The sequence below is a fragment of the Micrasema longulum genome, unplaced genomic scaffold (genome assembly GCF_059751315.1).
Source record: "Micrasema longulum isolate JH-2025_06_02 unplaced genomic scaffold, ASM5975131v1 h1tg000469l, whole genome shotgun sequence".
Lineage (NCBI taxonomy): Eukaryota > Metazoa > Arthropoda > Insecta > Trichoptera > Brachycentridae > Micrasema > Micrasema longulum.
The window spans coordinates 83,046-98,977 of NW_028277667.1; the positions used below are offsets into that span (position 1 = coordinate 83,046).

General features: G+C 32.4%; 2 protein-coding genes across 3 annotated transcripts in view; both read right to left on the minus strand.

Moving 5' to 3' along the window:
• Positions 1-662: 662 nt before the first annotated feature.
• LOC148281322 (uncharacterized) lies at positions 663-12,421 on the minus strand. Of its 2 annotated transcripts, XM_088226774.1 has the most exons (9): positions 12,103-12,421; positions 9,782-9,934; positions 7,820-8,195; positions 6,949-7,148; positions 6,650-6,852; positions 4,375-4,494; positions 3,420-3,623; positions 2,350-2,566; positions 663-891 (listed from the first exon to the last, which is right to left on the minus strand). In XM_088226774.1, the coding sequence occupies exons 1-9, from the start codon at positions 12,196-12,198 to the stop codon at positions 745-747; spliced, it is 1,716 nt and encodes a 571-aa protein (XP_088082900.1). In that variant the 5' UTR covers positions 12,199-12,421; the 3' UTR covers positions 663-744. The 2 variants fall into 2 exon arrangements, with proteins under 2 accessions (XP_088082900.1, XP_088082901.1); XM_088226775.1 differs by lacking the exon at positions 2,350-2,566 and having other exon boundaries at positions 12,103-12,375.
• Positions 12,422-13,732: 1,311 nt separating this feature from the next.
• LOC148281323 (uncharacterized) overlaps positions 13,733-15,932 on the minus strand; it is a 38,828-nt gene continuing 36,628 nt past the window's right edge. The window contains exons 25-27 of the mRNA XM_088226755.1: positions 15,497-15,700; positions 14,222-14,438; positions 13,733-13,961 (exon numbers count right to left, since the gene is read on the minus strand). Coding sequence (XP_088082881.1) covers positions 13,743-13,961; positions 14,222-14,438; positions 15,497-15,700 — 640 coding nt within the window. The 3' untranslated portion in view covers positions 13,733-13,742. The remainder of the gene's footprint in view (positions 13,962-14,221; positions 14,439-15,496; positions 15,701-15,932) is intronic.

The window sequence follows — 15,932 nt, forward strand, 5'->3', positions numbered from 1 at the left end:
ATCCTCCGGTCGAGTGATCAACTGACTATGCAAATCCAAAAAGGGCAAAATCCATTTTGTACTATTATTACAATCTGAATTAGATTTCTCCAGACCATTCCAACACTCCTCTCTTAAAATTGTGGATAAATATCTGCATCCAAAAATAAAACTGTCAATGCAAAAATGTATTCTGCACAGAAATTAGCGAATACTTAATCCTCATCATCATTCCCTTTCCGCACATAATGGTGCATAGGGCACTGCATTAGAACACCAATCGCAGCGTATCTTGATCATTTCCGTTACGTGAAGGAAAGGTGATCAGTCTTAGGCTTCAGGTGCCAGTCCAGGCACTATAAAATGTTCTAGTGTAAAAATGCATTTTCAAATATTTTTTTCATGTCAACCATGTCAGGAATCGAACCTGAGATATTTTGCACGGTAAGCAAACGCGCTCACAACTACATCATGAGGCCGACCTGCTTAGCGAATGCTTACATTATAATTATTATTGAATTGTTTTCAAATTTTTTTTCCAAATATACTTTTTTAACTATTTATATAATTATGCAAAATAAATATTTTATGATGAAACGTTAAGTTAAAATGTATATGAAGAATCCTATATTGTTTTCTCAGGAAAATTATTCAAGTGTTTTTATTTTAAATAAGAAAACACATTTTTGTGATAAAATTTTATTATTTGTAAAAATTTATATTTGTTGATTTTAAATTCAAGTAGGCAGTGTAGTCAGTATTTTATCAAAGGATTTTTTTCAAAATCTTGTGAACCAACTTCTTATGTGTCCTCATAGAGCCCGACTGGGAGAATTTCCGGTTACACACTTCACACTCAAATGGCTGCTCTCCAGTGTGAGAACGGATGTGGCACTCCATCAATCCTTTTGTCTGCAAAACAAACATCATTTTATAAACAGCGAAAAGAGATGAGAGGACAAGTTTTTTAATTTTTTGTTAATTCATTTCATAAAGAATTTATAAGAAAATAATATCTGTACCTGAGAAGCATAACACTGTTTGTACCATTATCACCATTTTACAGAAGAGATTTTGTCTCAAAAGGTTCGAACATTGTATTTTGACAGTGAAATAAAACAAATAGAGTTTGAGTCATAGACCTATTTTTCAATGAAAAGTAGAGTTATTTGAGATTCTTTCTTCACGCATTTTGAGATCATAATATGCTACGAGGGCGGTTTGATAAGTCAGTGACTTTTTGAATAAAACGATTTTTTTTCGGCAAAAAAACATTTTATTTTTCTACATAATCATATTATAATCGTATTATAATCAGTAATTTTAAATAAATAAAAAAAATACCACCACAATATTGTGAAAAATGTATAAAGCTTCTAGAATAAAATTGATTTGTTTTCTAAAACAATAAAGGGTAATTACAATAGACAAAAAAAACATTTCTACTTTATTAATTAGCTAAGCTATGTCAAAACTGCCATGCAATAAATCAGTATAGTACTTTTTGATTATAGCATCAGACATCCACTGTAAGAGTCATTGAATTCTTATACTTTGGATTACTTATAGAACCCTCCGCTTTAATGGTTTAAGAGATTTGATCTCACGCATTTAGATGCTGCCAGGTGTTTCTTTTTCGAGACTACTCTTTTTTATTCCATGGCTGTTTGTAAAACAGCATTCTGTTATCATTCTTCCTAATTTAAAATAGTGTATACGAAAAAATAAAAAAGTCTTTACCATTTGAATTTTTGTATCTATGGGTAAAGAGATTTGAGAGTAACTTAATATTTCTGTGGCTGTACCTAAATTTTACTGAAGTCCCTATTCTATCACGCAAGATTTAGAACTTTTATTTTTAACCACTAAAAGATTACGCCCTAAGTGTTAAATTCTCACACCTGAGGTAACTCGAGCAAACTTTACCTGCAGAAAAGACAACTTCCGAATGTACTCGGGTGAAATAAATAATAATATAATGAGGATTTTTTTCTAATTTTTAGCATTTATAAGGCATTATTAATTAATTATGATGAATAAGAATTAAGATTTTTCCTTGGTCTCCAAACTTTTAGTTTGCGATTTCTCAAAATGATGTTTTAAGGTTATTTACTTTTGCCAGAACGGCGACGATATATTTTATTTATCATAGTAACTTATTAAACAGTTCCAAACAGTTGTACTACATGAGGTCTGTTTTTCGTCTTGTCGGAAACCTTTTCTCCTGACCTCTTATTTTGTATTGACTTGTACATTTATTAGCAAGTTGAGGCATAGATAAAATAAAACTTGCGACAACATTTTTTAATATTGAAAACATAAAAACTTACATACTATTATTATTATAAATTGAAAAAAATATACACAAACCGAGAATTTCTTTTCGCAATGAGGACACTGATGTATCTGCGGAGGTTTGTATCCCTGATGCGTCCTGAGCACGTGCAAATTAAGACCGTGTTTTGTGACATATAAATTAGAGCACTTATAACAGCTAAATTTCTTCAAACATTCGTGAGCATTTTCTATGTGCACCGAGAGGTCCTTCTCTGTTCTGTAGCTTTTTGTACATTTCTCACATTTATAACTGTGAATAAACAAGATTGTTAAAATACACATTTTAATCATGACCATCACTTCTCTATCCGCACCCAGTTGTGCGTAGGGCACGGCTTTGGAATTCCAATTGCAGCAGATATGGATTATTTTGTTACATTAACACGTTGCAGTTATGCCGGCTATAGCTGTCAAAATCGTGTCTCTCATTTAGGGAGAGACAGCATTAGCCATCAGTCCAAAAGACATTCGTAGTGAAAAGATGGCTTTGTGAAACTGAAGTAATTATATGGTGAGAGATAAACAGATATCCTTGATAAATGGTTATGAACAATCGCCGAATCACAATCAGAGAAGTCACTGATGATGTTGGCATATCGATTGGCTCAGGCCATGAAATTGTTTAGAATGTTTTGGGTATGAAACGCGTGGCAGCAAAATTTGTGTGGCAAAACAATTCATTGCTTTTGTCCCACGATAATGCACCTGCTCACACTTTATTACTAACTTGTGAATTTTTAGCCAAAAACAATACTGTACTCCACAGGATGCTCCAGCCTCCATATTCGCCAAACATGGCTTCATGTGACTTTTTCCTATTTCCAAAAATAAAGAGAATATTAAAGGGCCATCGTTTTACGAGCATAGATGACATTAAAAGCGCATCGCTGTAAGAGATACAGGCTATCCCAAAGATCGAGTTTATGAAGTGTTTCGAAGATTGGAAGAAGCGCTGGCACAAGTGCATAAAAGGCCTTTCTTTTGCAGAATGAAATAAAATAAAATTTATTTGCAAACAAGATATTTAGCCATATATAAGGTGTGTTCAGAAAATAATGTGATCCCTATGCATGTGTAAAATATACATTTTTAACTAGACTCACATTAACATTTTGGGGTCGGCGTGTCTGGGATGTCTTAAGTAGTGTAATTTGAGAGCATTATTAGTTTTGAAGCGAATGTTACACTCTACGCAGTAGGAGTCTCTGTGATCCCTATGCATTTGACAATGCTGATCAAAATAATATTTATTCAACAAAATTTTTCCACACTCCTCACATCTGTACTTCGGGTTGCTCGAATGACACCTGAAAAATATTAATAAGTCAAAAAATTTATGTATAATAGATCAGCGGTGGCCAACCAGTCGATCGTAGTTATTAGAACTATCGAATGCGACAACGCCAATTTTTTTAAAAAAAGATTACTAAATGGCGAAGATTTAAAAAATTTTTTTTTAATTAAATGGATAGTAAAATTGAAAAATACAGCATTGAGTGTGAAATGGTGCATTAAAGTCCAAGGCGATATGAAATATTTGTTTTTACACTGCGATATTTTATAGTCTGTGGACTGAATCCTGAAGTGTATGACTGTTTTAGTATGGAAAAAGTGTTAGTATTTGCATGTTGGATTCATGAGTGTCCTGATGAAAAGACAGGTACATCTCGAAACCGGTAGACATAAAAAGTCGGTAAGTGGTCATATACTAATATTTACTAACATGAGTTGTCGTTAACTAGATTAAGTGATCGCATTATACAATTAACCATTCTGCCTAATGTTTGTGATCTCCACAATTTCCATAAGTTGTATATGTCACAGGCATGCTTTTACATTATTTGATCGACGACATCTATTGATTTTTAGATAAAGTTCTTTTTGTTTTAGTCTCTCTTATGATATTGGTCTGCTTAGATAAAACCCTAAGAGGGCTAAATTTCAGCATTAGTCTACAAAGATTTGGACATACTCAAAGTATAGTAAAAAATGTAATACTACAAAGGGAAAAATACTGTTGATATTTAAAATAAAATACAGAAATATTCATCGACTTACACTTGGTGTCTTTTAAGCTCAAATTCTTGAGAAAAGAACTTAGGACAATCTTCACACTTAAATAAGTTTTCTGGAGCTGTGTGGCTGTTCATCTTATGGCAGGTCAAAGCTAATTGTCTTCTAAAATGAAAAATAAAATACTCTAACTAATAGATGTAGGTTGCAATAAAACACTGATAAAGAGCAGTATTTCAATTTAGTTGCAGAACGCTCTAGTATTTTATAAAAAAGAAAATGAAAGACTGAAGTAGAAAAATAGTAGGATGAAGCACCCAATTTGCAGCATTATCAGCACTGCAAAATTAAAAAAATAAAAGTTAAGAACTTTTCATCAATTTCTACATACTGGACACTAATTTGTATATTTTACACAAATCCTCACGGGTCATGGCAGGTTTATGAGCTACCTGTACCGTTTTAGACTTTCCGAGATCAACTGCTGTCCATGTGATGATGAAACCCCTCAAGATGTTACCCACGTGTTTATGCATTGCCCCTTTTTCAGCGTCAAAAGACATAACCTGTAGGTATTTTTTATTAATATCCCTACAGAGATGAGGTAGAATTTTTTCAAATTCAGGATTATGGATATTCGAGCGTTTACAGGGCTTATGACCTGTCATTGGCTGGGTTAAGTGGCCACTTTACGTTTTACAACATTCCCCATTCCACTTATTAGCGAATATCGACACAGGTAACATTTTGATTTTTGTATATATCTTATTAAATGAGAAACCATTCACTAGCGTGTTGGAGCGCCATCTATGTATTGATATTGAAGTTAAGTATTTCTAAGGGATATTAATAAAAAAAATATATATACCTACTCCCCCTCGGGAGAAATCCAGATTTGTGTATGTATAAAAATACACATACCAAAAAATAATGTTGTATAACCTGTAGGCGCGATGCAGAAGCGTCGATGAGGATCTAAGGCACATCCATTCCGTAATAAGTCACAATGGTTTATCACAAGAGGTAGTATCTTTCATGGTTGGGATAGTACAGGTAATAAGGACAATAAATGATAGCAGAACACAAAATGCCGTGATCTTTTCAAGTGAAATGGAAGGCCTACTGATGTCTATTAATAGTCCGGCTTCTATTGAATGAGTTTTCTGTGGTTTTCTCTTCATTAAGCAAATGCAGAGAAGTTCCTATAAAGGTCCACAGCCGAAATTCCCTCCCTCTCCCTACACTTCTTAGATATAAATAGCCAGAAAATAAAATCCACTTGTGAAATATAAACCTTGTAGATTACAAGCAAGGTCAATAACACTGCAACTCCATTGAAAAAAAAAACCTTCTTTTATTTCAATCTGCATAAAATGAGAATTGAATCTAGTACTTATCAACAGAGGTTTGGAGATATTTGGATCGGTGGAAAAGTCTCAGTTTTCTTGTTTTGTTTCTGGATTTGCAATACCAGAATCAACACAGCCGTATAGAATTTGCAAGCTATTTTCTCTAAGTTTAGTATCATTTTTAGGGTTATATTCTTTAACGTAATTCATTGTAATTTGATTAGAAGTAAAATCAACACAGTCATCTTCTAATTTAATTTCTTCCTTTAAATTGGCGGCCTCCGTGGTGTAGTTGTCAAGACGCTTGACTCACGCACGGAAGGTTCCGGGTTCGATTCCTGGTGAGAACACATAAATTAAAATGTGATTTTTCTCAAGCCTGGGTGCTCTGTGATATAATTCACCACTGTAATTAGGCCTCCTGGCCTGTTGTGGTGCAAAAAAAAAAATGTAAAAAATACATGCGTTGATGAATCAAAATTAAATATATCTCAGTGGTTCTATAGTTGATCTCTTTATTATTTAGAACAGTATCAGAATCATCTTTTTGTGGCGCTGTTTCCCCATACAGTTTAGACATACTTTAAGTATTGTTGATTAACCTAACTGGTATAAAAATATAGTAAAAACAGTTTTTACTTTAGTAGCGAAGTTAATTTGTCATAATAGTTTTTTTTTAATGCAACACTGTACGGATAAACAAGTTTTACACAACAAAGATTATTTGAAGTCCTGACAGAAGGCTCCAAAATATAATTTTATAATGTTTAATGTTTTTAATGAATTAGGGTGACGATGTTGTTTTACTAAATTCCCTTTCTGAAGAGGTTCCCAGCCACTATTAAAATATATGTCAATCTGGACAGTGTGAGAGTTGAATCTAGCACTTGTCAACAAAGGTTTGGAGACATTTGTAAAAAAATATGTAATCTATAATATCTGGACACAGGCAACATGAGGTTTTAACTTACGAGAATGTTTTAGAGCACTGGTCGCAGGAGAATGCACTGGTCCCATTATGTTCTGCTATATGAGATGAGAAACCGACGGGTGGAACTCTTTGTGAACACAGTTGGCAGTCTATTCTATACGCATGTAACTTCGTGTGTGTCTTGAGGGCTGATTTTGTAGGGAATCTTCGAGTACACACTTCACAAATCTTATCGCCACTCTCCTAAATTCAACAACACACAAAGTTACCAAAATTAAATTTATTCAACAATTTTAATTGATGACTACATCCCTAAAACTTTACCGCAATTAAAATTACCTTTAAATGTTGAAGTAAATGTGCCTGTAGTCGATTATTCCTCCTGAAGACTAAAGCACACGGCACACATTTGTGTTTGGCATTGACAAAACGTTCATCTTCCCTAATCATCTTTAGTTCTTCCATTTGTTCTTGGAGTGAAAGTGTTATTCTAACACCTTCGTTATTTTTATTACTAATCTTCTTATGCTCGTCATTTTCTAAAACCAAATTAAGATTTCTATAGGTTTAATATGGTGGGGTAATTACTACAGCTTGGAACTACAAAATCGGGACTTTTGGAGTTAACCACTAAAACACATCTTTCTATCTTCCTCCATAAACGCTACAAATAGATAGTTGTGTTTTAGGAATATTATGATGATTTGAATGCACTACTTGTCTATTTGCAGCATTCATGGAGGAGAACACAAAAATAAGTTTCAGTGGGTAACTTACAAACAATGCTGATTTTGAAGTTACTTAGTAGTAATATTATTACTTCACTATATAATACTGGAGATACGACATGCTAATCAGGTCTTACAATAAAGTACACATTCTTCTTTTCCGTTTTCCTAAGTCCTAGTTTTTTATTAAGTTAGGATAACAAAATTACAAAATGTCACTTAAAATTGCCTTGAAATTTTCAATGTATTAGAAAAAACTTATAGGAAAACTTTGACACCGATAAAACAAAGTACCTTTCTAAAAAGGAGCGTAACAGTCCTTTAAAGAGGCAACAGAAATATGATTTATTGTTTAAATTAATAATAAACATTAACCACTTTTACTTTTACTCGAAAGTAATTATATTGTGAAGTATAGACTTACTTTTGTGCCGTTTCTTTACCTGAATGTTCTTTTTTAGATATTTCGTACATTTTATTACCTGTTAAATTTCCATCAGACGACATGTATTTTTTATCGATGGAAAAGTCTCCATTTTCTTGTTTTGTTTCTGGATTTACAATACCAGAATCAACACAGCCCTGTAGAATTTGCAAGCTATTTTCTCTAAGTTTAGTATCATTTTTAGGGTTATATTCTTTATTGTAATTCATTGTAATTTGATTAGAAATTAAATCAACACAGTCATCTTCTAATTTAATTTCTTCCTTTAAATATATCTCAGTGGTTCTATAGTTGATCTCTTTATTATTTAGAACAGTGTCAGAATCATCTTTTTGTGGCGCTGTTTCCCCATATTGTTTCAATAACTTCACAATATTGATTTCGTAATCCATAGAATTTGATTCAGTTTTCTCCTAAAATAATATTCAAGAATAGCATTATGTAATCTGCGTAATGATTATTAAATGATAAATATAATCACATTACAAAACCAATTAAATTTATAATTTATTAGCTACAATTTAGACACAATAAACTAATATTATTTTTTTCATGACCCAATGAATATTGTGTAAATACACAAATTGCGTAAAATCTGTAAACAAATTCAGAAAAATTTAAGTACGAAATATTTATAATCAAATATCACACATATGCTACGTATTAATTTTTGTACATCTATTAGGGGGTTCATGATAGACATCTGTCATGTTATTTTTCCAAATCGTACCTTTTCTCAAATAAATATAATAGGTATAATCTACTTCATTTAATAAAAAGACACACTTTATAACCCAATACATTGGTTCCAGAAGGACACATTTTTAAAATTTATTTTTCAAAAATATTTACAAAATAGTCTTAAATTAAAGTCCTGCTGAGTTGTATACATACAACTCGTCGAAATTGGATTCCTCACTTATTACGTCGTGATTACGACAGCTTGCCTACCACATACCGCACACTGTATCTGGAGACATGAGTCTCCTTGGCGGTGCCTACATACACGGAAAAGTTGCTCGTTGCCAAACGAGAAAAGTTGCCCGAAGGAGCTCTCTGTAATCTGATAGCAAGAAGGTACTCCAGAGGTCCATAATATGCACTTCATTTGATTGAGAAAAGAGGGAAGTGAATTCATCACTGACTGGGATTAAATTGATTGGACATGATCAATCCGCCGAAATGACTACAAAACTTTTTAAAAGCCTTGAAATTCTTTTTGGCAATTTATTATCATTTCATGTAAACTGAAATATCAATTGGACGTAGTTATGCAAAAAGCGTCCAACCCTCAAAATGCTAAAAATGAGTTTAATGTCGGTTTCGATAGCATACTACGATATATTTGTGCTGAAAACGCCCAAAATCCAAGTGCTATACTTTTTTGCAAATAAAAGAAATTTTTTTTTTTAAAAGAGCCGCAGAAAACAGTCTAACCACTTGAACGTTTAAAAATTTGATATAACAGTGATAGCCGTGATGTGGGTTAGAAATTTCTTTAATTGGCAAAAAAAGTATAGCACTTGGAATTTGGATATTTTCAGCACATAAAGATTTCGTAGTATGCTATCAAAACCTGCATTACTCATTTTTAGCATTTTGAGACATATCGGCCTCGTGGTGTAATGGTCAGCGTGTTTGTCTACCATGGAGGTCTCCGGTTCGATTCCCGACATGGTTGATACGAAATATTGATTAAAACGAGTTTTTTTACACTAGAATATTTCATAGTCCCTAGCCTGGTACCTGAAGCGTAAGACTGATCATGAAAATGGCCCTCAAAATGAAATATTTGGGTAAATCATAAGAACGCAAATATTTATTTTTTAATACAAAAAAATCTTACCTTCATGCAACAAAAATGATCAAGATACAGAATGATGATGATGATGAGATATATTTTTATGTACCAAAGTGAATAAAATAAATAATACAATCTTCCACGGTGTTTTTATTGACAACTGGAGGGCGGTGCTACTCGACAGCGCACGACACTTACATTGAACGTTCCATTTTCTGCCAGGCTGCTGTAATATTTTTGCCAAAGAATTTCAGTTTCAAGGCAAAGGTTGCGGAAAGCCGTACACTCCGCTAAAGCGCGAGCACACTTTGAGCAGACACAATTATCCTCATCTCTGGACCTCGACTGAAACTAAAACCAACAGTATTTTCAATACGCCCGAAGAACACTGCCGTCTAATAGAGAAGTATCTAGCATTTTTGGCGACATTTTGTTAAATACGGACGGAATCACGAAGAAAACATATTTATTTCATTATTCGAATTATCGAATCTCTTAAAATCGTCAATAAAATTATAACTATAAAATATAAATCAATGATTAGTAAAATGTCTGGCCGAGTTGAAGGTAGGAGAAGCCGGGGTAAAATCCCATATAGATGGACTGACCAACAAAGGTGGCTACGAGGCAAAAATTTGATGAGTCAGTTCGTCGGGCTGAGGACAGACTGGAGTGGAACAGACTGATCAGAAGTGTTCGTGGTGGTCACGATCCTCAGCATTGAGGGACCGACTTGGAAGAAGAAGAAGAATTAGTAAATTGAACCTATCAAACAAATAAATTTGAATCAACACAATTTCGATCAAAAAACCAAAATCAATAAATTAAAATCAATAATCACGAATCTTATGCCAAGCTGTCTTGTCCTGCAAATATTCTTCGACTCTATAGTAGCTCTTTTCAAACAGGCTGCGCTTGGCAAAATCTTTAAATTTCTTTGTTGGCTAAGCCAGGAGGTACCTTATTGTAGAATGTATTTAGTCTTACTGATGTATCAATATTCCTTCGGGAATTATGAAATCCAGGAAGGAAAACTACAGTAACTGTAGTCCTAAAAATATAGCTTGATTCGAATGACAGTTGTCAGAAAAAGTGACGACATAACTTTGTAGTAACGTCTAAGGAATGATTTATATGGACACACGAAAAATCATTTGTATCTGGCATATGAATTTTTTTTTAATACATATTAATGACATATAAATCAATGTAATTATATAAAATCAGCTTTAAAACTTATTATTTTTAAATAAACCTAATTATTAATGACATTCTTACAAGGTTACATCATTTTGTAAAAATGTTAGAGATGGGATAAGTTGATCAATGTAGTTTATTATATAAATAAAAGAGGAGTGTTACTTAAATCCACAAATTTGGAATATCCAGTGACCGGTTTCATCGCTTTCCCGACATCTTCGAGACTGCTATCTTTATTAAGGAGTTCAAAAACAGAGGTAAGGATAGATAATTCAAAATCATATGAAAGTAAATTAAATAAAGCTATTTTTATCTGAAGGATCATTTTCAATTTTTTTTTTCGGGTTAACTAATGAGTTGCTATAATGCTATTTTAATGAGTTTGAGTATTTTATTTTTAGTGTCCCATCCTTCGTGAGTGTGATTCATATTGATGAAACCAGTCACTGGATATTTCAAATTTGTGGATTAAAATATCACTCGTCTTTTATTTATATAATAAATTACAATGAACTCTCATCAAGAATTTTCACTTACAAACTTAAATGTTTTTTTTTTTTTATCAATGTAGAATAAAAAAGATTTCATATTATGTTGTTGATGAAAAAATGTATAAATGTCTTATTTTTTGGTGAATAATTGTCTTAAACACACTATAATATGCTTGTTTTGCGTTTTTATATCAATTTTCGGAAACAAAGTTTCGTGTTTGCATGAAAAAACTGATAAAATCGATTTGATCGGTACATGGTCAGTGATCAGTACTTTCCGTCACTGGTCACATTAGTTTGGCAGCTGTCATTTTAATCAAGCTATATTTTAAGGACTATAGATTTTCGGTTCAATCATCTTTAATTGAGTTTTATTTGAGTTTAGTTTATTTTTAAAATTTAAATATTAATCTTAATATGAAAACTAAATTAATCTTTCAGTTGTTTTCTTTCTTTTTTACAAAGAATATAGTAATGACATTCATAGTATTGAAACTACAAAAAACATCTATTTTTTACCGCATTTTTATCAGAAACACTTCTAACTGAGATACTGCACTATTTATAAGGAGGGCAGAACACATGAATAGTATAAAAACACAAAAGTTCAAGGTAAGACTGGTAGTGCAATTGCAGTTTCTCATTTGTTATTTTCTATTTAAAATGTAAATAATGTAGACTAGATACAAGGACAAAAATCTTATTATAATTATTTATTTTGAAACACTTGATAAATTGACATTGACGTTCCCATAACTAGTAGATAAACTAGTTTAATGTAAGTAGCTATACTTGAAATTCACTTAAAAAATAAAACACCAGTCGAACCTCTGCTCCTAATAATTTTCCTAGCATAATAATATGACATCCTGAGAGAGTTTCCATATTTTCTCCGCGCACTAAACAAATCCGGCAAATGGTCATTTCGGATATTTCACATTCATTTAAACCACTTTTCTGGAAGTGTATTTGTGTATTACGTGTATTATTTGATTATTTCCCCATTATTTACAAGCCCAAGGGCGGCAGAGATAATCTAGAACTATTAAGGGCGGCACAAATTGAAATTATTGTGAATCGAATTGTTTTTATGGCGGCCATAGATAAAATTTGTATATGATATTATATGATGACGGCTATCTATGACTTAGAAACTTTGGGAAGCGTTCAGTTTTATCTTTCAGTCGTTTGGTCAAATTACAAAGCAAATGCGAAAAGGGTAAAATTTCAAATCTATTGAAATCCAACCTTATCTACAAAGGTTTGGACATTCTCTAAATATTTTTGATTTAAGGCAGAATTTTTTTTAAACTATCTCTACACTTCAAATTAGCTTTCTCCACATTTAAGAATTCATCTGGTGAACATTAAAATCAGTTTTTTTTACAATGAAATATTTTTTAAATCTAAAATAGCTGTCCATATTTCACTACGCTAAATTTTTTTTTTCTTTCATTTGTCATTAATTCCTGTACATACTGAAACAATTTAGTTTCAGCACTTCTCTCTCAAAATGGTTGATACATCCATCCTTACATTCAAAAGGAGGATTTATCTCATTTAGTAAAACTCGCGGTTCTTAAAATACTGTTTATTTAAATGAAAGTAAAGATGGACGGAAAAACACAACAAACAATGCTCACGTGGGTAGAGCGTCAGGCTTCAGTGCCGCACCTTAGCGTAGCGCAGTGAACATAAAAGTCCATGCTGACACAGTTATCCCGAAATATCAACACTAGCCTAACATTATATAGAGATGAGATATAGCTTTTAATTCAATCTTGAAATATTAGGTCGTCCCAAAAGCCACTAAGCTTATCTGATAAAGGAGACCATAGAAATTTATCAACAGCCACATAATAATAAAAGAGATGACGAAATGCGCCTTAAAACACTATAGTACTCGGCATTGAATATAAACACATAAATTGACACACACAAACCTGCCGACTGATGTACGGTACAAATTTGTCATACTACTACAATACACTAGGACTACATCAGCCTAGATGATGGACGCTATAAAGCTGTCCAAAATATCGACAAGGAGTTTCAACTCACAGAACAATAACCCAGAAAAAGATCACAAAAATAACCAAATCGTTTTTAGATTGACATAGGCAGAATGGTGAATGTAGATGTTCAAATATAGGCGGAAACGTGAATGCTAAACAGTGCGTAAAGTGGCCACTTAAACCAGCCAATGACAGGTCATAAGCCCAGTAAATGCGGAGACTTCCATAACCCCTTCTCAAAAATGTTTTACCTCTCTGTTGCAATAAATTTCATTATATTTTCATTCTTTTTTTTTCTTTTTTTTTATTTATATTCAATTCCCAATTTAATTCTACAAAGTAAATATTTAATGATGAAGCAGTGTATGCCGAATCCCATATTGTTTTCTCAGGAAAATTATTTAAGTGTTTTTACTTTAAATAAGAAAACAACATTTTTGTGATTAAATTTTATTATTTGTGAGTATCTACGAGTATATTTGTTGGTGATTTTTTATTCAAGTCGGCAAAGTATTGAGTATTTTGTCGAAGGGTTTTTTTCAAAATCTTGTGTACCAACTTCTTGTGTGTCCACATGGAGGCCGACTGGGAGAATTTCCGGTTGCACACTTCACACTCAAATGGCTGCTCTCCCGTGTGAGTACGGATGTGCCTCTCCATCAATCCTTTTGTCTGTGAAACAAACATCATTTTATGAACAGGGGAATTTGTAATTTGAATAAGTTTAAATATGGAGTTCTACAAAATAAACACCAAATCAATCAATAAAAAATAATCTTTTGAAAAGCTTTATTTCAAACACTGTAATAAAATCTCTAAAAAGGTGCGTACTTTTAAACCATAGTTGAGTGAGATTTTTTGACCTGTCAAACGAAACTTATTTTCTGGACATAATGAAACTCGTATTTATAATGAAAAAAATCAACACAAACCGAGAATTTCTTTTCGCAGTGAGGACACTGATGTTTCTGCGGAGGCTTGTATCCCTGATGCGTCCTGAGCATGTGGTCATTCAGACCGTGCTTTGTGACATATAAATTAGAGCACTTATCACAGCTAAATTTCTTCAAACATTCGTGAGCATTTTCTATGTGCACGGAGAGATCCTTCTCTGTTCTGTAGCTCTTTTTACACTTCTCGCATTTATAACTGTAAATAAACAAGATTGCATAGATGACAGAAAATAATTCACTGAATTGGTATGAGTCCATATTGAATAAAGTAAAATTGTTACAATTTTACTATAATGATTCCCCTTCGCTAAAAGGGGAGGTGAATGTTTCAAACTCAATTGATTTAATTCTGCATCAACAATGGCGGTCTCGTTCACGTTATACACAAAAATAAAAACATCTTTTAATATTAAATAAGTTAGTAATTTACCGATTAAATATACACAGAGAGAAACTTCTGACAACAATTGATAACTAAAACAATAAAGTACCCTTGAAGTCTGGAAAAAGTACTAAAAAAAATTATTAATGCAAAAAAAGGGGGAGAATCATTTCTCAATTATTAAAATTATTATTTATTTCTTTTGTAAATAGTCGAGTTTCTGGAACAAGTTGGCAACTACATTTTACTAATAGGGAAATATCACATGCTATGAATACTGATAAAAATATATGAAATGGATTTAGAAAAATTAATTGTAATTTCAAAATCAATATGGATTTTGGGGAGAAATGTTTTCATATATAACTATAAAAAGAAATAATAAAAAATATGTCCCTAGAAAACTGCGACATGTTTGGCATTGATAATTGCGGCGTCAAGATTTGTGACAATGTTCTATAAAAAATTTAACGGTTACAAATTAAGTTCAAATTTAACATGCATCGTGACGTATTAGGGGCGTGGCCAATGCAACAACTTATTTAAAATCTTTAAAAAAATAATTATGCTACTAATAAGTACAATAGACCCTTATTACTTTAAAATTGTAATAAAAAAAACATGATATTTCCCTAGATATTGCGCTTTTAAAGTTAAAAGCTCCATCCAAATCAACAATTCAAGCAAGAAAAATTTTAATTTTCTTTTTTAACAAAGATTATTTGATGCAATTTATGAAGAAATCTCATTTTTTTAAAACTTGTAGTTACCAACTTGCCCCAGAAACCCGACAAAATTTTAGTAATTTGTAATTTTATTTCTATAAAAGGTCTTGTGCCATGTGTAAAATACATATTTTTGACTAGACTTACGGTAACATTTTGGGGTCAACATGTCTGGGATGTCTTAAGTAGTGTAATTTAAGAGCAGTATTAGTTTTGAAGCGAATGTTACACTCTACGCAGTACGAGTCTCTGTGATCCCTGTGCATCTGACAATGCCGATCAAAATAATATTTATTCAACAAAACTTTGCCACACTCCTCGCATCTGTACTTCGGATTGCTCGAATGACACCTGAAACAACACAAATTCAAAAAGTTTATAAATAGTAGATCAGCGGGTGGCCGATAGATATACAGTAGGTCGGTCATAAAGACTGCCGATTGCGACAAGGCAAAGAAAAAAAAAAGATTACTCAAAGACAAAGGTTTTTTAGCTTTCTTGTTGTATTGTCTGCGTACAAAACTGATTATTTAATTTAATGTATAATGAAGTTGAAAAATATAGCATTGAGCGTGAAATAGAA